Source organism: Sinocyclocheilus grahami, unplaced genomic scaffold (genome assembly GCF_001515645.1).
Source record: "Sinocyclocheilus grahami isolate Dianchi unplaced genomic scaffold, SAMN03320097.WGS_v1.1 scaffold61.1, whole genome shotgun sequence".
Classification (NCBI taxonomy): Eukaryota; Metazoa; Chordata; class Actinopteri; order Cypriniformes; family Cyprinidae; genus Sinocyclocheilus; species Sinocyclocheilus grahami.
The window spans coordinates 3,807,917-3,831,176 of NW_015505240.1; the positions used below are offsets into that span (position 1 = coordinate 3,807,917).

General features: G+C 35.4%; 4 protein-coding genes and 1 long non-coding RNA gene across 6 annotated transcripts in view; 1 reads left to right on the forward strand and 4 right to left on the reverse strand.

Moving 5' to 3' along the window:
* Positions 1 to 3,149, reverse strand: part of LOC107584588 (RNA exonuclease 4-like) — a 10,454-nt gene extending 7,305 nt beyond the window's left edge. Inside the window, exons 1-5 of one of the 2 annotated variants that reach the window (XM_016271298.1) lie at positions 3,073 to 3,149; positions 2,599 to 2,839; positions 2,194 to 2,474; positions 1,191 to 1,343; positions 555 to 748 (exon numbers count right to left, since the gene is read on the reverse strand). In XM_016271298.1, the coding sequence (XP_016126784.1) occupies positions 555 to 748; positions 1,191 to 1,343; positions 2,194 to 2,474; positions 2,599 to 2,817 (847 nt within the window). In that variant the 5' untranslated portion in view covers positions 2,818 to 2,839; positions 3,073 to 3,149. The other variant, XM_016271299.1, reaches the window with a different exon arrangement.
* Positions 3,150 to 4,201: 1,052 nt separating this feature from the next.
* On the reverse strand, positions 4,202 to 8,152 carry LOC107584587 (zinc-binding protein A33-like). Its single transcript, XM_016271295.1, has 6 exons — positions 7,665 to 8,152; positions 7,292 to 7,387; positions 6,979 to 7,209; positions 5,461 to 5,483; positions 5,273 to 5,391; positions 4,202 to 4,803 (listed from the first exon to the last, which is right to left on the reverse strand). Exons 1-6 carry the CDS (start codon positions 8,031 to 8,033, stop codon positions 4,262 to 4,264), a joined length of 1,380 nt encoding a protein of 459 aa, XP_016126781.1. The 5' UTR covers positions 8,034 to 8,152; the 3' UTR covers positions 4,202 to 4,261.
* A 5,001-nt stretch (positions 8,153 to 13,153) lies between these two features.
* Positions 13,154 to 13,993, reverse strand: LOC107584599 (cytochrome b-c1 complex subunit 9-like). The gene is made up of 2 exons (XM_016271313.1): positions 13,783 to 13,993; positions 13,154 to 13,398 (listed from the first exon to the last, which is right to left on the reverse strand). The coding sequence occupies exons 1-2, from the start codon at positions 13,921 to 13,923 to the stop codon at positions 13,348 to 13,350; spliced, it is 192 nt and encodes a 63-aa protein (XP_016126799.1). The 5' UTR covers positions 13,924 to 13,993; the 3' UTR covers positions 13,154 to 13,347.
* Positions 13,994 to 14,291: 298 nt separating this feature from the next.
* On the forward strand, positions 14,292 to 20,104 carry LOC107584597 (60S ribosomal protein L35). The gene is made up of 4 exons (XM_016271310.1): positions 14,292 to 14,392; positions 14,900 to 15,036; positions 18,937 to 19,018; positions 19,901 to 20,104. The coding sequence occupies exons 1-4, from the start codon at positions 14,390 to 14,392 to the stop codon at positions 20,048 to 20,050; spliced, it is 372 nt and encodes a 123-aa protein (XP_016126796.1). The 5' UTR covers positions 14,292 to 14,389; the 3' UTR covers positions 20,051 to 20,104.
* Positions 20,105 to 22,566: 2,462 nt separating this feature from the next.
* LOC107584604 (uncharacterized) lies at positions 22,567 to 23,205 on the reverse strand. Its single transcript, XR_001609163.1, has 3 exons — positions 23,100 to 23,205; positions 22,982 to 23,029; positions 22,567 to 22,912 (listed from the first exon to the last, which is right to left on the reverse strand). It is a non-coding gene; the product is annotated as an uncharacterized lncRNA (long non-coding RNA).
* Between the last annotated feature and the right edge of the window lie 55 nt (positions 23,206 to 23,260).

Sequence of the window (23,260 nt, forward strand, 5' to 3'; positions counted from 1 at the left end):
ATCATTATAGGGTGGTTGTGTACACACACTGCCAACACACATTTCAGTTCAAACAACTTGTAAAAGTGCATGTAGCATCCGATGACCCCTTTAAATAAAATGGAGATATGAATTTAGAATTGTGAGAAATAGTCCGAATTGTGTTATAACTTGACATTGTGAAATATGTAGAACTGTGATGTTCACTCAAAATTGTGAGAATTGTTATAAACACGCAATTCTGAGAGAAAAAAAGTCAAAATTGCAAGACGTTAAATAAAGTCAGGATTCTGTTATAAACCTGCAATTCTGAGGAAATAAAAATCAAGAATTGTGATATTCACTCAAACTTGCAAGGTGTAAATGACATGAAATACCGTCAAAATTGTGTTACAAATGCAATTTTGAGAAAAAGTCAGAATTCCGAGATGTTAACTCAAAATTGCAAGAAATACTTGTTTATTTTCTTACTCCATTCTTAATCCATGCAAACAACTATTTCATCAAATATATGGTATTTTTCAAATGCAATAGAGAAAATCGATCTAATTATTTCTACTATGAGGAGTCCTGACCGTTTTCAATGTCCGCCGGTCTGATGCCGCTAACAGCCGTCCGGTAGTCCGTAACCTTTTCCGTGGGTTTGACGTGTTTATCATAGATGCACTTCCCAAAGTGGTTGACGATGGAGACTCGTGCTAGAATGCTGTCCTCGCCGTCACACCCGATGCCCACCATCTCACAGTCCATAGCAACAGCACGGGTCAATCTGAAATCACCATGACAACAAGAGCCATTGGTTAACATCCTTCAAAAGCGATGACTACTCAGAGAGTCCCATGTTTTCCCATACATTGAGTTATTTGTGGCGGCCCGCCACAATATCAAAAATGACCGCCACAAATAGATTTTCCAAAAGGCTTTGACTTCGTTGAATAAACATGAGCACTGCACGTTTCAAAATCGAAACCCGGTGTGTGTTTTTATATCACTGTATTTATGAAGGAAACAAAATTTTGGATGTCATTTTCATTTCATCTTGCATTTAATGTCTGATAAAGCAGCGTTTGTGAGCGGAGCGCTGCTTTGTGTACAGCCCTTGCCGGGGAAACCTCTATTTCTCCAGCTGTAAGCGCCTCCTGCTGGCAGAGAATGAATTTGCATATGTATGCCCAGAGTGTAAGTCTGTGGGAAACACTGAGGTGTCTCACCCCTCAAACGCGTGCTCTTTCACCAGCACGCTCTCTGTGACTTCTGCACTGGACTTCAGCATTCCGCTACGTTTCCGTACGATGTCTGCAGCCTCGGGCCCCAAGGCGGCCTCGATGTCATCAGGGTCCACGTCATCAAACCAGATATCAGGCCTAAGAGGAAACGGTGTGTTAAAAGAAGACATTATATAAGCTTGTTTCCGCCATGGAACAGAAAAAATTCAAAAGGTAATTGACTCTTAATCTCACATTTCAGACTTTATTCTTCATAACTGCGAGTTTATATCTCCCAATTTTGACGTTTTCCTCAGAATTCTGATTTTACGTCTCGCAATTCTGACTTTTTTTCACAGAATTTTACACAGTTTACACTTCACAATTTTGACTTTTTTTTTATTTATTTTGAAAGAAAGAATTAAAATAAATAAATCTAAAAGAACAGTACTATAGCGATAAGAAAATGTAACATTAAAAAAATTCCAAATATTTTACACATTTAAAATATTACTGTTTCACAGTATGAATTGAGTCTTTATATATATATGAAAAAATATAGCATTGGGAGTCTCTCACACAATGATGATCAAATGTGGGAGTTTAAAAGATTGACAATTTTTATGTTAGGCCCAGTTTTGTCGGAGTTTACGTCTCGCAATTTTGACTTTTTCTCTCAGAATTCTGAGTACACATTTTGCAATTCAGACCTTTTTTCCCCTCAAAATTCGTTTGCAAATTTTACGTCTTGCCATTTTGACTTTGATTTCTATAAATTCTAATTCGCAATTCTTTTTTTTCATGGAATAAAAGTAAAAATAATGTAATTGCAATTTTTTTTTTATGTCACATTTCTTGCAATTGAGAGTTTATACCTCACAATTCTGAAAAAAAGCTTTGAGTTGTAAGATATGAACTTAAGATTTCATTTTTTTTTTTATTCCACTGCGGAGACGAGCTTCCGCAGGACAGTCATATAAAATGAAGCGGCACTAAAACACACACGTACTCCGCGGTTTTCATTTCCACCTCCTCAACTTTCTTCTTTTTGTTCATCTGTTTCTCTTTTTCCTCCTTTCTTTTCCTCTTCTCTGCTTTGAATTGTTTGTGTCCGGTGGAGTCTTTTCCGTTCTGTTGGAATCTATCGGTCTCAGAGGCAGGTTTGACAGTCCGTGCAGGTTTTTTGAAGGGTTTATCTGGTTTATGAGAGTCTTTGGAAACTGACGGCGTCTTCTGAAGCAGCTTTCCTTTAGCGTTTGCATCCTGCTTTTCAGGATTTGCAGCAATAGTCTACACACACACACACACACACACACACACACCAAATGTAAAAACAGCTGACATGCATTTCCCATTCAGAATTACTAATACATGAATTCAATATGATTTGACCATGGTAAATAATTCCTCTTACCTGCAGTAACGTCTTCCAGTTGCACGAATACTCTTCAACTTTTGTGGGGGGCATAATACTTAGCTTTACAGGTTTTGGTTTCGTTTTTTTAGTTATGACTGTTGTTGTGTCGTAGAAGAACGTCTTTTTATTGTTATCATGTTTCTTTTTCTTCTTCTGTTTTGACTGACCATTAATCTGAACACTTTCAGCACGCTTCTTCAGTTTCACTTTAGACATCTTAAGGTTTTATTTAAGTAACCTAATGAATAATCAAAAAAACGTAGGTGTTTTTCAGCTTTTTCTGTTATTACATGAATTTCACCAGATGTTGACATGTTATTTGGAAGCTTTCTAGAGTTATGGCAGACCTATGACATCCATGGTAACGCGGAAAATAGTAAATATATATATTGAAAATGTACCTACATCTATCAGTCTGTGAGAATATATTACTTTAAAAGCATTCCCCAGTAATATTAGTAAAAGCACTACCTATAACTGCACCATGAGACAACCATGCTGATGGAACGTTCTGTCGTGTGTTACACCAATAGGCTCCGTGCAGGAACTGTGTACGAATGAACGTTCCGCTCTGTATTTTGATACAGGGCTTCTCAAGCGGGCTGATGGGGGCCCCTAATGGCCCGTAAGTTAGTGCTGGGGGTCCTTTGAAAAGTCCAGAGAAAAATTGTGTAGAAATTAGTGCTGGCAAACGATTAATCGCGATTAATCGCATCCAAAATAAACGTTTTTGTTTACATAATATGTGTGTGTGTACTGTGTATATTTATTATGTATATATAAATGCACACACATGCATTTATATATTTCAGAAAAATATGTTATGTTTATATATTAAATATATTTATAAATATGTACATGTAAACTAACGTAAATATATTCTAGATATATACTGTATGTGTGTGTATTTATATGTACATAATAAATATACACAGTACACACACATATATTTATATAAACAAAAACGTTTATTTTGGATGCGATTAATCGCGATTAATCATTTGACAGCACTAGTAGAAATGTAACAATAAACAATAAAAAATAAGATTAAATAAATAACTTGATTAAAATAAACTCATAAATAGGCAGAATAGCACTATGTTGAGTTCAAAAATAACAATACTTTCCAAATAATATTTTACACAAGTTTATAATATGAATTTTTTACAGTATAACTTGGGTCTTTATACAATGGGAAAATGTGAAAATATATCGGCCTTGTAAATTTTAGATGGATGTCACTCGGAAATTACAGAAATAATTATTAAAAAATGGCAAGCAACACATTGAATTAAACATGAAATTTTGAAGTAGATAAACTGAAATAGTCTTTTCTTTTATTATGTACTCCAATAATCTTTATTTTATTTACAACTTCAAAAAATATGTTTTTTGCAGTGTATGTCCATTTTTGTTCGAATTGAATGAGTTAACTGAATTAAAAGTCATGCCAAATGGGCCTCATTAAAAGCCTTTAATTTGGCAGAATTGATCTTTTATTTATTATTATTATTAACAAAAGGCATGCGTTGTTTTTCTTTTATTATAATATGCATATAAGCAATTTTGTTTTGAAAAAAATCGCAGGAAATAAAGAAAATGCAATGAAAAAGTATTTATTAAGCACATGATTTCCAACATGAAATATACAGAATCACATCTAACTGTGCTTGTCTGTCACAAATATTTTAACCGGTAGGATCCTCAAACTAGAAGTGACACAAACACTAGAGAAGAAGGGAAAGATTTTCTGTGTAAAGGATGTTGTGAATGAGCACAGATGAGTGTCTGTTACAGGATCAGAAAATGACACTTTTCCTTGATCCCAGTCGAGCAGAACTCTCAGCCTCTGCAGCTTCTCTTTAACACTAATAGGAGTGTAGGCTTGCTCCTGGTAATAAGAGAAATATTCTTTATTTTTGTACCACATGCACCAAACATCTTTGCCAAAGAACGTGAATCCCTTCCTGGGGTTGGATGCTGTGGTTATTCCAAGAGTCCAGTGCGTATTGTCGCCAACCTCCACATCCCAGCAGTGTGTTCCTGACATAAAGCCTTCAGAGCCCAGAACACATGGATAGACGTCAAACCTCTCTGGATTCGCGGGAACGGCTTGAGTGTCTGTGCTCCATGTCAGACCGGTCAGATCATCAGACAGGTTGAGTTCAGGATGTGCAGTGTTGGGGTCCAGAATGACAGGAGCTGATGAGACAAAACAGTCAAAAGTTAGAGATGTATCATGTATGCACATAGGCTCAATTCAGTTTTGATTTCAAATCAATCTGATTCGATATCGATTCATTTGGATATATGTGCAATCCGGTACGGTACATGTAATTTTTTTGCTGTGTTTATGCTGTAAACCCCAGATAGTACAGGTACATCTGCAAGATGTCTGTTAAAGATCGCTTCATCTTCTCTGTACAAACATCTGATAGACATCTTTACATTCTAAATCATAAACGTCTTAAAGACATCTTCCAAACATCTATTTGACATCTGATAGGAAACGCGCAACAAATAACGTTTAGTTCACGCATCAGCTGAAAACAGATCGAGTCTTGGGATTTAAGAATCGATATCGGTTCATCAAAATGAGAATCGATGTATGCAAGAAATCTGTATTTTTTATTTATAAACCCAGCACTAATATTTATACTTAAAGACTCACCTTTTTGGACAATATCTCGCATCTTCAGCCAGACTCCAAATGTCAGGTTGCCCAAGTGATTTGCCACATTAATCAAAGCTCCAGGACTCATGTGTGGCTCCTGCTGTGGGCTCCGGGCTCTGAAAGATCAGTATGCAGTGGGTTTGAGTTCACAGCCAGAAGAGAGTGACAGGAGGCAGAGGACTTACCTTTCCATTGTGGCTTCGAAGTTCTGAAAAAAAAAAAACAGAAAATAATTTATTATCAGTCCACTCAAAGAGAAAAATATCCATCAGCAGTTCCTCAGCTAATGTTGAACCATCCTAAAAGAGTGGTTCTCAACCAGGGGTCCGGGGCCCAACTGGGGGCCCCAGAAAAGGGGGATGCCAGATAACTTAAAGGTGACATATCATGAAAATCTTGATTTTTCCAGGTTTTAAGTGCTAAAATCAGGTCCCCGGTGCATCTACCAACCAAGGAAACGTGAAAAAGATTAACCCAGTAACTTTTTTTTTTGTGAAGCCTTTTTCTGCAAGCGTCTGAGAAAACGAGTGCATCTGATTTGCTCCCCTAGTGATGTCACAAAGGGATCTCATTATAATATTACCTCCCCTTAATCAGTCAATTTCCACCCACGGCGCCATTATTGTGTTTTCGCAAGTGACAACGGTGTACCAGCTCTAACGCCATGGTGAAAGTTTGAGCAAAACATGCTAACTGTTCTGCCTTTGGCTGCACAGACGAGCACAGAACACTGTTTAGAGTCCCAGCCTCAGAGGAGACAACAGAGCAGTGGATTTATTCATTTATTTACTGTATATTGCTGCTGCCACACAGATCTAAAATAAACATGTGATTTATTTCCCAGCTGTTTACCTTCACAGACATAACCAACTGTTTTTGTAACTCATGTGTGTTTTTAACGTAAAATTGTGTGTGAATGAGAACTTAGTTTAGTACTCGCATGCTGTGACAGCCGCTTTCTGTGCGTGTGCTTCGGATGTGTGCGCTCAGAAAACCGTATATCAGAAGTTTAAATCGGCACAGCTCTATTCTGGAAAAGGGGGCTCATTTGCATTTAAAGACACAGGCCCGAAAAACAGCTGTTTCTGCTTCCACTCAAAATAGGCATTTTCAGAATGATATAATAAATGATCTGTGGAGTATTTTGAGCTGAAACTTCACAGACACATTCTGGGGACACCAGAGACTTATATTACATATTGTGAAAAGGGGCATAATATGTCTCCTTTAAAAACAATTTCATTAAAAAAATGATTATTAATATATTAAAATGACTGATCTAAATAAAAATACTAAAAAACAAATATAATCAAACACATATTTTCATTTATTCAAATATTGTTAGAATAATTTAAATTTATCATTTCAATTTATAATAATTATTTATTTTAAAGGGGGCCTTCGAGGTTGAGAACCACTGTAAACTGTGATGTCAAAGACAGCAGACAAAATGCTAAAAAATAAAAAATAAATATTATGCTGTAATATATTATATAATATTCAAATATATAATAAAAGGGGGTCTAAGGGGTAATAAAAGATTTCGGGGCCCAGTGGTGCCATTCTAACCAGCCAAAAATGAACTACTTGATACCACCTCCCATAAAAATCTTTGCATAAATTAAATGATATAAAATTAATCTTCATACACATTGTCAGAATTTGACAGGTTGGATGATGAGCAAGACAAAACCAGTTCTCACATTTAGAAACTCAGGATCTTTGGCTTTCATTTGCTCCTCGATGTCTTTAATCGTGTCTGAAAGAGCCGAGATCTGTGTGTTCATCTCCTCCAGCTTCAGCTTCATCATCTGAATCTTCTGCTCCTCTTCCTCCCACAGTGCAGTGATTATTGCCTCTTTTTCATCAATGAGGAACTGATGAAGCTTCTTGAACTCCTCATTAATCCGACGCTCTGTGTGCTGAGCTTGAGTCTCAAAGAAAAACAGAAATATCATTCAGTTCAGTTCTGTGTTCAGTGTGCTGAAGGTACAGTATTTGACAGTGTTTCTTCACCTGGATGTGTTGAACTTCTTCCTCACACTCTCCTTTGACTTCCTCTGTGCGTTTGAGCTTTTCTTGTAAGGACTTCAGCTTGATAGTGAGTTCCTCCTAGAATTTAACCAAGAAAAAAAGTGTGAGAATCCCACTGCGTTTTATATCCCTAGTACAAAATATCCATAAGGAAAGTCAACAAAATTCCAATTTTTTCCAAGATATCATATCATATAAACACTATATATATAAAAATATATATGTAAAATATATTTTGTATAAATATAGAATGTCTGTATTACTTTATTATAATTTACATTATATGATTATATATGATTAAAAAATGATTTATATTATAATGTCTTCATTTGTATAGCAAGGTATTTTTTCTTACCTTGTAAGATGGAAGAATTTCACTGATTGTCCTGAATTTGTGATGAGTGTGTTTTTCTGAATCTCTGCACACTAAACACACAGACTCCTTGTCCTCCACACAGAAGAGTTTGAGTTTCTCACCGTGCAAATCACAAACCTCCTCAATGTTCAAGAAGGACTCGCACAGGTTCTTTAACACCAGATTTCCAGGAGGATCCGTTTTTGAGGATCTTCTCCTGCAGACCGGACACTCCTGAGTTCTCTTGGTTCTCCAGAACTGTTGAAGACAGTCTTTACAGATGCTGTGACTGCATGACAGAAACACAGGAGATCTGAAGATCTCACAGCACACGGGACAAGAAAGCTCTTCCACAGATATTGACTCCATTTTCAGTTTGTAAGAACTCCAAAAACCTAGCTCGACAGGCTATTCAGACATAAATGCCTCAAGCCCTCGCATTTCCTCATTGTTTTGTTCAGGTACTTGGGAGACGCAGCATGGCAGGAACAAAGAAATAAAGCCACTTCCTGATATGTTTTATAAGAGGGTGTTTATGATGATCCTTTTTGCATAATCAAACTGAATGCACTGAAAGGTTCATGTTAGAATATTATAGTGTGCAAACACATCATCACACCCTAAAACAAACTAGCACAGTGTTTAAGCTACTCATTTGCAACAAGAATATTTTTAAATGACTACTTTTTAATAGAAAAGTCTTTTCCCTCCATGCATGAGACCTGGTTATACATTATGCATGCATTTGTTAAAGATCATTTTTGACTGTATATGACATAACTATACATCAAAACTCCAATAAATAGGTCAACATTTGTAATGAACATAATTTTGTATGAAAGACATGTTTATATATGTCACGAATCTATAAACTTCCGTTCACTCACCACCAGAGGTCACCCGCTCTCCACATGGACTCTCACGCTACACAGACTGTTACACATCACCCTGGACTACATTTCCCACGCGCCATTACACTAATCACAAGCTCACCTGAAACCAATCACACACAGCTGCTACCAATAACACACACTATATAAATCAGTCTCACACCTCCATTCAACGTCGAGTATTGTATGTGCATATTGCTAGTCAGTGATAGCTATGTTACGGAGCCATTGTTTATTTCCAAGTCTTAGTCTAGTTTTTCCTTGCCTGTTTTCCAGTCCTTTGACTATTGCTCGTGTTTACATATTACTCCTTTTGTCAATCCCTCTGGATTACGTTCGCCGATCGATGACCCACGCCTGCCCTAGGAATACTCTGTCTTGCCTCATTCATGTCTGTTTGCTGTTTATTGACCCATGCCTGTTTGTGACCATGCCTGTGAATAAAGCTCTGCATATGGATCCGCACGCTTCCTCTGTTCTCTCCGTAACAATATACAGCCATCCATATTCATTAATTCATTTTGAAACTGTGCAAAAGTGTCTAAAATCCTTCTGGTGAGAGAACAGTGCACTGTCGCTATATATTATAAAAACATTTCATTATTTACATAAAAAAGCAGTACATATTTCAAAGTGAAAGATTCACATGCACGCTTCATTCAAACTCTTTTTCAAACTCAAACTTACATTTAAAATTAGCTAAACAAATAACTAATTTACATAAATAATCACAGAATATCCATTTCTAAGATGCGTTGAACTCATCTGCTAATAGACATTTAAAATTACATGATCAAAAACCTATGAAATACATTAAAAAAATATCTCTTCATTGCCAGGAAATAGTCAACATGTCAAACATAAAACAGTATGCAATATGCAGTGATAATGTTTACTTTTAACCAGTAGTGTGTTACGTTATTACATGACCTCACTGTGTTGCATGTTATCTTTGAAATAAATACAGATATTTTACGTTTTTTAAAAAGGCTTGAGATTGATACTGGTTCATTTGTCACACTAGCAGTGGTGTGTCTGATACAGTATCTGAACATACTGTAAACATATATGCGTGGTATGCTGTTCCAAACATAAGCAGTGATGTAGAGACACAGTGGAGACACAGTCTTTATAACTTGTCCATATCTGACATGATTTGTCTGTTCTGTTCATGCAACCTAAGTTAACATCATAACTTAACATGTCTCACCCAATTAAAGTCCTGTGCTGTATTATTTCCCACTGAACATTGTTTCACCTTCTGTATAATAAAATAAAACATTTAATATTTATTTTCAAATGTGTGCTCTTCATTGGACAATTTGTTGTGGAATGAAAAAAAATAAAATAAATTTCATCGGATAAGAAATTGTTGACAAAATAAAATAACATTCAAAGATATTTAAACAATATTTTATATTTTTGCTTTTCATTGGATAATGGGTTGTGTCGGATAAATAAAATAAGAAAATAATAAATACAAAATGAATATATTTTGAAATGTTTGCTTTTCATCAGATAATGGGTTATGTGGAATAAAATATAATTTATATTAAATCGAATAATGTGTAGTACGGGATAAATGAAATAAGAAAAAAAATAATGTTTTTAAATGTTTGCTTTTCATCAGATAATGAGTTATGTTAAATAAAATAAAATATATATTAAATTGGATAATAATTAAAATTATTTTAACTAAAATAAGAAAACAAAATATTAATTGGATAATGAGTTATGTGGAAAAAATATCTATATCCATCTAAAAGGAAAGGAAAGCGAGCGCTGGTCATTTCTCTGCCAGTATCGAGACCATTAGGCCACGACTGACGACTATCTATCTATCTATCTATCTATCTAAACAATTTATTTGTAAATGTTTGCTTTCCATCAGATTAAGTTCCATCCGATTTTATTTCCCACTGTTTCACTTTGTTTCACGTTACATGCAGAAGTTAAATGCAGTGCGAATGCAATTTCATGTTGTCTTTAACTCTAGTCCATTTTGTGATGATTTTCCCACACTGACATGGCTATGCTCGGCGGTAGGGAAAGAGGTCCATCTTTGAAATGCAGCTGATGTTGATTTGTGGTTTAATGCACCGGTTTGTAGAGCAGGTGTCCACTGAAGAGTCTGCTCTTGATCTCCTTCCACAGAAACACAAACAGCCCGTTTGATCAGCATCAAGATTAACATCCTTATCATCACTTTTCACACTATTTGGACTGATCAGCTCCTTCCCACGCGGCTCTTCTCTCCAAAAATATAAGCTTATTGCAAAAATTTTATGTATTTTGTATTTGTATTTTATTTATTCCCACATAACCCATTATCCAATGAAAAGCAAAAATATAAAATATTGTTTAAATATCTTTGAATTTTATTTTATTTTGTCAACATAATTTATTATCCGATGAAAAGCAAAAAAAAAAGTTTTTACATTTATTTTATTTTGTATTTCATTCCACAACAAATTTTCCAGTGAAGAGCACACAAGTCAAAACCTCAGTGTGTGCGCAAATATCTATGTAGTAACGTGACACTGATGGGCAAAACAGATAAACAGGTGTGTTTGGTAATGAATACAGTATTCATTTGAGCCAAGAGAGCTAAAAAAAAAAATTATATGGTACATGTAGTGCTGTTTCTTCTTTGCAATAATGAAATAACTAAATACCTGAAACACTTTCTCAAAAATAAGATAAAACAAAGGGAAGCTTATTATAAAATAATGCATAGATACTATATAAATAATGCAAATTTGGACCATAAATTATCCTAAAATGGCCTAAAATGTGTTTTGTTAATTGAAATAAAGCTGAAATAAAATAAAATATAAATATTAGATCAAAACCTAATCTAAATGAAAATAAGAAAAAACGTTGGAGCACTAAAATGACTAAAACTAAATATTGAAAACAAAATAAATTATAATAAAAACTAATAAAAAATGACAAAATTACTAACAATTAAACTAAAAAATAATAGAACAGAAGCTAATTTAAAATATGAATAAAAATATATAATTCTATAATACTAAAATAACACTATACTGTATCTGGAGGCACAACTTTTTGTAAATGTAACTGTTTGGGTGTGTTTGGTAATGAATACAGTATTCATTTGAGCCAAGAGAGCTAAAAAAAAAAATTATATGGTACATGTAGTGCTGTTTCTTCTTTGCAATAATGAAATAACTAAATACCTGAAACACTTTCTCAAAAATAAGATAAAACAAAGGGAAGCATATAAAATAATGCATAGATACTATATAAATAATGCAAATTTGGACCATAAATTATCCTAAAATGGCCTAAAATGTGTTTTGTTAATTGAAATAAAGCTGAAATAAAATAAAATATAAATATTAGATCAAAACCTAATCTAAATGAAAATAAGAAAAAACGTTGGAGCACTAAAATGACTAAAACTAAATATTGAAAACAAAATAAATTATAATAAAAACTAATAAAAAATGACAAAATTACTAACAATTAAACTAAAAAATAATAGAACAGAAGCTAATTTAAAATATGAATAAAAATATATAATTCTATAATACTAAAATAACACTATACTGTATCTGGAGGCACAACTTTTTGTAAATGTAACTGTTTCTACCAGTTAAAGCTTCCTATAGTGATTAATGACATTTCCATACACCTCATTACTGGTAGTTTCACCTGATCTTTTAATGGTTTTAGTTTCAGTTAACTATAATAACCCTGACGTTTTCACTATCCACATTCATTTCTTTTGAAGATGTTCTAGTTAGTATTTTTCAGTGATAGTAAATGTGTTATCGTACTATGTGGATTACCAGAAGCTTCACTTTTTTTGTCAAACCAACTCAGCATTTGTGTAGTGCAGCAATTTCCCGTCAATAAACATAGTGACACAAAGAAGTGTTTGAGCAAATAGACACGATGGTGACATTAAGAAGTGCTCTAGTGACACAAAGTGGTCAGTCCATCTTAAAACCGGCCACATTCTCACAAGTACATTGCAAACAAACTATTGCTTTTCAATCTTTACATTGATGGATCAGTGAGACTTCAAGAACATTACAGTGCTGCCCATGTCTCTCAATTACACAAGGTCTGCCAGAAAGCAAGCTAATGAACTTCAGTGACATTTTCAGTTGTGTGTGCAATTCTTCTCAACTAAGGGGGCCTCAAGATTACTAAAAAGTACTTAAAAAATCATAATAAAAAATTACTATTATTAATGTATTAAAATGACATATGCAAAAATACACATAAAATCAAAATGTAAACTGAAATGCATTTCTAATTCCTAACGCAACAAAATAAAAAGCATTTCACCTCTCGATAATGTTTTTAACTAAATAACATACAGTTCTTGTAACGTCCGCAATATCACAAAAATATTTGTTTATTTAAAGTAGTTAGTTTAATAGAGAAATATATCCCTATTTCTGTTAGTAAACAAAGTTTGAAAATGATCCGTTTCAGCATGATTTCAGCAGAAATACATATTTAACGCTCATATGTGGTGGTGTACAGAAAATAACTAAAAATCAAACGCCACCTGAAATTTCTTCTTGCACTGCACACAGAAGAAGCACCATATTTCAACGATTCTGGGGTCGTTGGGTTTATTGATACAGAATTAAGCTAGCAACACATTTACAAATGGTGAAGAATGTGACACATGGCACAATAACAAGTGGTCACGTGACATTTTCATCAGGGTTCTGCAATAAGTCTCTGTCTATGTCCCCAGGAGAATCCGGCCGGAAGATGGTAGAATGAACGCTCCACAAGATGCATCATTATTCTTCATCCTTCTGCTCATAACTGTGTTTGATGTGTTTCCAGAGTTTCTACAAAAAGCAAATAAACAGCTGAATGACAGCAGCACACAGGGTGAGCAAAACACATTGCAGATATATTCAGATTTATACTCAGATTTATATACAGATAAATATGAATTAGCATTAACGTGTAATGGCATTAAACTGTTTATATAAGATTAGGTGATGATTATAAAGACAAGCTGAATATGTTTATATCAATATAACACTAAATACATGTCCTATATTCCTCTGAATCAAGCTGAATATATTTATATCAATATAACACTAAATACATGTCCTATATTTTCATCCCTCTGAATATTTAGTTGTTGTTAGCAAGCAGGCTAATCAAGGTCAGTCTACCGGTGGGTCATGGGGAAATCCACCGAATTCAATCGAAAAATAACTTACCCCCTGATTTATGTTGTCAAACACCGCTTCTCCAGCCTGATCAAACACCCTCTCGAAGACAACAGCTCCCACCATGATGGTTATAGCGAAAGTAGACGTTCTTCTGAAGAGCAGGTTGTAGACACTTCTTGCGAGCGCCATGATGGTCAATGCAGTCTCCCGGAAGAGTGGGCGGGGCGATGAGCTGTCAATCAAACCCCTCGACAAACGAGGCTATTCCGTTAAAATATTTATTTAAGAGAAATACATTTTAAAGCGAAGCGAATACATTTTAAATGTTTTTATCGATTTTTACGACAGCGTAAACATATTTAAACACGTACAATTATCTCGTCTAATAAACAGAATGGTTTGTAACAGAAATCCGACATTGGAAATGAGTATATTCCCTGTGTTTACTATATAATTTACTATTTTACTTCTAAATAGTCAACATTTGAGGGTAATATTGTAGTCATTTAATCAATTATGGTTATTAGGCACCCCCTATAAGAAGCGAATGGACTATTCCTGGCCTCTCCCGCAGCCGTTTGGTTTCCTCCGTCACCCGGTAGATTTTCCCACGTGACCGCTGCGACTTCCTTTCTTGTGGCAGCCATCGAGAGCAATGGTGAGGGTTTTACCGAAACCGAACAATCTGAATCAATCCTGTGCGTTAAACATGTTAAACGACCCCGAGAGAGAGTTTAAAATACACCTCGAGTTGTGCGCTAGAGGTTGAGCACGGTATTTGAAGCGGTGATCTTGTAATGAAGTGAGTTTTGAGCGATGAAGCGATGTCCAGCAGTGCTCTTTAGCCTGCTAGCGGCGCGGACGGCTTTAATTGCAATTATGAGTACATAAAGTTAATATTATGGAGTTGCTTTTGGATATTGTGGCCTTCAGCCGTCGAACAGAAGCGACAGTTATAACTTTAGACTCCGCGAGAGTGACTGACAAAGCATTATTATCAGAAAGCCCTGAGATTCGTAGGCAATTGATTCTGAAGGAAAACCTATGTATTTGTAAGTGTTTGATAGTCGTGCACAGTTGCAGTAGTCCCTTGTAATAGTTATCTTTTATTAAAACAAAAGTGGTTTGATGTGATTAAACGCTAATGAATAATGTGTGTTTGTAGGCAAAGATCAAGGCCAGAGACCTGCGCGGAAAGAAAAAGGAGGAGCTGCTGAAGCAGCTGGATGATCTGAAGGTGGAGCTGTCCCAGCTACGCGTTGCCAAGGTTACCGGCGGAGCTGCATCCAAGCTCTCCAAGATGTGAGTGATGGGATGGATTTAAAAGGACTAACTTTTCTTTTCACGTATACAGTGTTGGGGGTAATGCATTACAAGTTACGTAATCGGATTACTTTTTTCAAGTAACTAGTAAAGTAACGCATTACTTTTTAATTTACAAGAGAATATCGGAGTTACTTTTTCAAATAAGTATATAGAATATGCATTAATTGATCTCACTCACAAAAAACACCCCCACAGATTCAGTATTCCTCAAAATGAATAAAAATAATGCAACTCAGAATATGACGCAAACCTGCAATAATTAAACGTTAACCCTTTAACTGTCACCCGTCCCCTCTGTGGGACGCATGAGTTTACTTCACTATATTACAATTAAATCCTAATCTAATCATGACAAACTATATATCGTTGGAATGGTCTAAGACTCCTAAATAACTTTTTACCAATGTTTTCACAAATTATGTAGGAAAAGTAATAGATTAATTTATGACAAGAGTGCACCTCAAAAATCTATATCATAACAGGAGTTCTGACCTTTGTCAAAAAAAGTCTTCGTTGTTGCCTTTTTCTCGATCACACTTTAGAAATCAACCGAAATTGTATATCAACTGAAAACTTAAAATCTCAAAATTCATCCTTTGAAACCCATTTTAAAATCAAACATTGCATTACCATGAAAATGGTACATCAATATCATGTTACAAAAATGTTTTCTTTCATGAATTATAAAAATGTAAGTTTGAATCGTGCACCTTCACGTCTACGTTCAAAAATGTGAGTGACCGTTAAAGGGTTAAACAACACAAATATCCTTTATGTATTTAATCCTTTTCTATTAAGCAATGTCTTTGCTTCTGACCTTCGATGATCCAGTTCAACCGTACTAATAAGCATACTCTAGACAAACATTTGTCTTTTTATAATTTTTTTATTGCTGAAGCTTGTTGAAATTTCTTCTGCATTCTACTGTATACTTTCCATTCAGCCTGAGGCTTATTCATTTCACTTAAAAACAAACAAGCAAGCCCTGTCCAGGTTTAAAAAGTAATGCGAAAGTAACGTAACGCATTACTTTCCATAAAGTAACCAAGTAACGTAATTAGTTACTTTTTTTAGGGAGTAACAATATTGTAATGCATTACTTTTAAAAGTAACTTTCCCCAACACTGATCGTGTATTATATTTTAAAAAGGTCTTAGTCTTCACCCTTCTACAAGTTTGTTAATCAGTAGAAAGCTGCATGCATTTCCTCAGTGTTTTTGTCTTGTTTTTTTGGTGCAAATATCTGTACATTTTTAAGAGCAGTCAAGAACGAGTTGCAAAATTGAACCGAGTTTATGCTTGAAACAAGAATGAACATCTATTAATGGGGTATTAACCTTTTTCCCTCTGATTTAACTTTTTTTTTTTTTTTCTGCCTCCGCCCCTTGGCAGATATGTTGGGTTTTTTTTAAAGCGTAAACTCATTCTTGATTAGTTTTACCAGAAAACAAGACTTAAAGTCTTATGGCATTTTACTTTTCAAGTAAATGCATTTTGATATGAGAATGTTATACATTTGCTCTGGAAAACAAGACGTCAATACTAAGGAAGAACATTACGTAGGGCTGGGTATCGTTCAAAAATTTTCGATACCGATACCTTGACTTCGATACCGGTTCCTGAACGATACTTTTTTCGACACCAATTTTATGAAATCAATTTTAACAAGATTACATTATCTAAAAAAAAAAAAAACCTTTGGTTTTATTTTTCAGCTTGTTGATGTTTACTCTAGACAAACATTTGTCTTTTTATTATTTTTTTTATTGCTGAAGCTTGTTGAAATTTCTTCTGCATTCTACTGTATACTTTCCATTCAGCCTGAGGCTTATTCATTTCACTTAAAAACAAACAAGCAAGCCCTGTCCAGATTTAAAAAGTAATGCGAAAGTAACGTAACGTAATTAGTTACTTTTTTAGGGAGTAACGCAATATTGTAATGCATTACTTTTAAAAGTAGCTTTCCCCAACACTGATCGTGTATTATATTTTAAAAAGGTCTTAGTCTTCACCCTTCTACAAGTTTGTTAATCAGTAGAAAGCTGCATGCATTTCCTCAGTGTTTTTGTCTTGTTTTTTGGTGCAAATATCTGTAAATTAAGAGCAGTCAAGAACGAGTTGCAAAATTGAACCGAGTTTATGCTTGAAACAAGAATGAACATCTATTAATGGGGTATTAACCTTTTTCCCTCTGATTTAACTTTTTTTTTTTTTCTGCCTCCGCCCCTTGGCAGATATGTTGGTTTTTTTTAAAGCGTAAACTCATTCTTGATTAGTTTTACCAGAAAACAAGACTTAAAGTCTTATGGCATTTTACTTTTCAAGTAAATGCATTTTGATATGAGAATATGTTATACATTTGCTCTGGAAAACAAGACGTCAATACTAAGGAAGAACATTACGTAGGGCTGGGTATCGTTCAAAAATTTTCGATACCGATACCTTGACTTCGATACCGGTTCCTGAACGATACTTTTTTCGACACCAATTTTATGAAATCAATTTTAACAAGATTACATTATCTAAAAAAAAAAAAAACCTTTGGTTTTATTTTTCAGCTTGTTGATGTTTATACAAACTCAAAGACTCATCTCCTGAGCCACTGCACAAAGGAACAAAATGTAACCAACACAATAAATCAGTGCAAAATAGTTTTAATAAAGCTCAAATAGTCTTGTTTACACATCTGTTAGGCTACATTTACACTAGTTAGTGTTCATTTTAAAACGCATAGCTCGGACAGAATCATGATTTCTATTTATTTTCCCCTGATTTACTGATGAGCATTAGCAGCTTCCAGCGCTGTCTGCTTGTGTTCTCTCTTCCATGATCGCTGCTCTGACTCAGAGGTAATAACATATTTAATATTAGCAACATTACATGGCCAAAACACACATTAGACGTTAATTGGAAGTTATTACAAACACCCGATGGTGGTGTAAAGTGAGTTTTGCGTAAAAGCTGAATATAAATCTTATATATTGTCTTATGTAGCATGATGCTACGGTTTGCATGAATGGTTACATAACATGCGCTTTTGGTCACGTTAGTATGAACGGACATCTGCATATGATGGGAACTCCACGCAGCTCCCGCGCTACTCTCCATTGGAAATGAATGACCGGTCTGTCGCTTGTCGGAGATGGTGGAAAGCCGGCTTGAAACGCAGTGGAAACGCCAGTATGACGAGGATCGTTTTCATGTTAGAACATAAACACACCAGTGTAAATGTAGCATCTAAGGGGGCTGGGGACACATTCACACTACAGCCTCACCTGCGCGCCTCATCTCTTGAGTGTAACCGGTGTAAACTAGTAGGTGTGTTCTACTTGACGCGGACTGACTGTGCAGACCAATCGGTGTATTACAGTACCGCGAGAGCTAAAGAGAGCAGACTGCTCCGTGCGCTTTCGAATCTCTCTCGCGGATGATCGATCTGCACCGCACCTCTTCTAGTCAAACACACCATCTAGTGCTGCAGGCTTATTGGCTCACTGACGCTGATGAGATTAACTCCTTAGGTATCGAAATTTGGTACCGAATGACGAGACTTTTTTTGATACTCGATGGTATCGAGGCAATTCGGTCGGTGCCTAAAAAGTATCGAACTCGATACCCAGCCCTATTACAGTGTGATCAGACGCTAAAGTAAAAGGTATTTCCATGTTCTAGTGGTTGAGAGCAAAGTCTTTTAAGTGTACCTTCATAAAACCTGCAGAAATCCTCTGTCTATTCCATACATTGAAAACATGTTTTGAAATAGTTTGCGGCCTTATTTCTTTTTTGTTTTTTTTTTGTCAAAAATTTAGTTCTGGAATTAGTTGATGTTGAAGAATTAAATGGATTCATTCTAATGATTATTTCCTCTCTTTTCAGCCGTGTTGTCCGCAAGTCCATCGCCAGAGTCCTCACAGTTATCAACCAGACACAGAAGGAGAATCTGAGGAAGTTTTACAAGGTCAGTTTAATGCCACTGATCACTTAAATGCACACGTGCTCTTTTACTACAGGTAACACCTTGAAGTCATTTTATAGATGAGGTCTAATTTAAAGATAACGTGAAAGCCTGTTCAAATGATCTTGACAGCAAAATTCTTTCAGACGGATACATTTAGAAGAGTTTGATCAAGTTGATGCTTGATAAACAGCAGTGTTTGTGGTTTTAATGGGAAGCTGTAATGGCCATTAGTTTCATGTTACTGTCATTATAGTATTCAGATGACCTGATTTGTTATGAGACACACATTGCAGAGCGTCCGTTTAGACTCCAGCAAGACTATCACCCAGCACTCCTCCTGCTGAAGTGGAGCTAGTGTGAATATTCTCTTGCTAAAGAAATATGACCGTTCACGGCGGAGTCTTTAAATGATTCTCATCTGCTGTGAGCAGCCGACAGCACCTTTCTATCCTATCATTTAATGAACTTCAGCTGTAGTCCAATTCAAAAAGACCGTTTACTAGAGAACCCAGTTACTGTCTTTGAAATTTAACACCTAGTCTTTTATTTGTATATATGTATGTGTGTATATAGTTTTTTTTAAATGTACATTTATAACACATTACATTTTTAAATAAAAATATAAACTACAAATATAAAACAGATTTAAACAACAATTTAAAAAATAGAAATATGCACTGTAAGTGTAATTAGTTTTATAGATTTAGATTAACTGTGGAAACAGTCATCAGTCTGTGAAAAGGCTCCATGTATTTTTATTATGGAGGGTTTTACAGCTGTGTTTATTTAAGGAGTAATCAGTCTCAGCACTTCCTGTTCTCCTGCTGCTGCTTGTAATGTCCGTCTAGTAGATTCTAACAGTCCTGCTCTCTTCATGTTCAGGGTAAGAAATACAAGCCTTTGGACCTGAGGCCCAAGAAGACTCGTGCCATCCGTCGTCAGCTGACAAAACATGAGCAGAACCTGATGACCAAGAAGATGCAGAGGAAGTCCCGCCTCTACTCCATCCGCAAATTCGCCGTCAAGGCTTGAGAGGCTGTACTGTTGTTTATCACTGAAAAAATAAACACCCCACCCTGGAATTCAGACGCCCGAGTCTGTGTATGTCTCTGAAGCAGGAATAGGGTTTCTTGGGAAATATGATGGAAGTGATGATTGCATCTGGAACTAGCCTTATCTGTTTGTTTTTTTGACATTAGTTATAACTGGGATGCTTTTTTCCACTGGAAGTCTCTACAGCTTTGAATATGTTAGATTTGAGTTATTTAAAGGAGACATATTATGCCCCTTTTTACAATATGTAATCGATGTCTCGGGTGTCCCCAGAATGTGTTTGTGAAGTTTCAGCTCAAAATACTCCACAGATCATTTATAATAATCTTTTGAAAATGCCTATTTTGAGTGGAAGCAGAAACGTGCAGTTTTTCGAGCCTGTATCTTTAAATGCAAATTAGCTGCTCCCCGCCCCTTTTCCAGAACAGAGCTGGCCATTACAGCTTGTATCTGCTAAACATCTGTTTTGGTTCTGATTATCATGTTTATCATGCTGAAATCACGCGTTTTAAACCATACGAGTTTAAACTTCTGATATATGTTTTTTCTGAGAGCACACATCCGAAGCACACGGACAGAAAGCGGCTGTCACAGCATGCGAGTACTAAACTAAGTTCTCATTCACACAAGTTTGTTAAAAACACAAGTTACAAAAACAGTCGGTTATGTCTGTGAAGGTAAACCGCTGGGAAATAAATTGCGTGTTTATTTTAGATCTGTGTATCAGCAGCAATATACTGTAAATAAATGCACTGCTCTGTTGTCTCCTCTGAGGCTGGGACTCTAAACAGTGTTCTGTGCTCGTCTGTGCAGCCAAAGGCAGAACAGTTAGCATGTTTTGCTCAAACTTTCGCCGTGGCATTCGAGCTAGTACACCGTTGTCGCTTGCGAAATCAAATGATGGCGCTGTGGGTGGAAATTGACAGATTAAGGGGCGGTAACATTATAATGAGATCCCTTTGTGATGTCACTAGGGGAGCGAAATCAGACGCGCACGTTTTTTCAGACAAAAACAAAGTTACGGAGTTAATCTTTTTCACGTTTCCTTGGTTGGTAGATGCACCAGGGGCCTGATTATAGCACTTAAAACCTGGAAAAGTCCGATTTTCATGATATGTCACTTTGAAGCTGGAGTGAAACTAAAACATTTAAGAACCAATTTAAAAAATCTAAAACTAAATTTGAGTTAACCTTTTTCATTAGCGTAACATTTGAATTAGAATTGATGCATTTGATTTCATAAGATGTATGTGCAGATAATCGTACAAATCGTTCAAATACTTTTTGTACGTTTTTATTTCAAGTTTGGCAATCCTAATTATGTGTTGAATTTATTTTGATTGTGGGAAAAAATTGGTTTGTAATATGCTTTTTGCATGACAGAGAGCATGGAATAATTTGAGATACTCTTAAAAATCCTACATTTTATTCAAATCAAATCTGGCTTTTATTTTTTTAAAGTTTCATACATTGTGTGTTTTAATATAAAATATTTTCCAGATGTTACATTATTTTAAATATAAATTACCTCTCACATTAGAACAGTAACATGACAAAATCTTATTAAAAAAAGAGTAACATAATGGTATAATATAAAGTACAATATAAAACATTACAATTTAATTTTATAAACCTGTTTTCACACAGCCTTTATGGGTCTTAATACATGAAAATATATTACAGTATCATTAAAATCTCCTTCCATTGTCATCCACTTCGTTATTTTAGCAGTACCAAACTAGTCTGTTTTGCTGCTTGATGTTACAAACTGCTATTATCATTTTGTAATGTATTACCATAACCATAAACACTAGTTTGCAGTGAAAATAGTAAATAATTGATCAGAAATCTCAACAAATAGCTTCCTTTTGCATTGAATAACAAGGTGAATACCTTCTACAATATAAATTACCTCTCACATTAGAACAGTAACATGACAAAATCTTATTAAAAAAAAGAGTAACATAATGGTATAATATAAAGTACAATATAAAACATTACAATTAAATTTTATAAACCTGTTTTCACACAGCCTTTATGGGTCTTAATACATGAAAATATAATATTACAGTATCATTAAAATCTCCTTCCATTGTCATCCACTTCGTTATTTTAGCAGTACCAAACTAGTCTGTTTTGCTGCTTGATGTTACAAACTGCTATTATCATTTTGTAATGTATTACCATAACCATAAACACTAGTTTGCAGTGAAAATAGTAAATAATTGATCAGAAATCTCAACAAATAGCTTCCTTTTGCATTGAATAACAAGGTGAATACCTTCTAAACAGTACAAAAAATATATATATACAAACTGCCAATAATCACAAAATAATTGAAACCTTATGAACCCAAACTGAAAGTTATTGTGGTTGTTTTCATGGATGCTCGTCTCAAACAAGGTGAATACCTTCTAAACAGTACAAAAAATATATATATACAAACTGCCAACAATCACAAAATAATTGAAACCTTATGAACCCAAACTGAAAGTTATTGTGGTTGTTTTCATGGATGCTCGTCTCATAAATGCGTTCATTCAGACATGCAGAATGCCGCATGACATTCACTGTGGAGGTGTGTGTCGGTGAGTTTATAATCGCTGATTATCTGAGTAAAACTGGATGTAGTTCCACCGCTGTTTTCATTCACCGTGGGTCACAATGTACTGACCGTCCTCATGGTCCATCATCTTTACTGTCCTGTTCTGTGTTTAAACTCTCACTTCTCTCCTCTGTGCTGTTTTCCTCATCCTCTTCTACATCCAGCTGCTCAGAACCGCTGGTGAGAAGCTTCCCATCAGGAGTGAACACACAGCCGTATGCCGAGTCCTTATGACCCTAAAACACACACACACCATGAAGCTTGTGTAATGCTACATATGTTACTAGTCAAAGGTTCTCAGTCACCTGCAGCCTCTTCAGACAGACTCCAGTGGTCACATCCCAGATCCTCACCTGATAAACAAACATATCAGTATCAAGCATTGCCACAAAGACTGAATAAGTGTGTGTGTGTTTGTTTTACCATGTCGCCTTCAGCGGTGGATGCTAAAACCAGTCCGTCTCTGGAGAAAGCCAGACTCCTGACCCAAACACGCTCACAACCTCCCAACACAAACAGACACGCGTGATGCATCGGCAACCAAACGCGCACACACCATGAAGCTTGTGTAATGCTACATATGT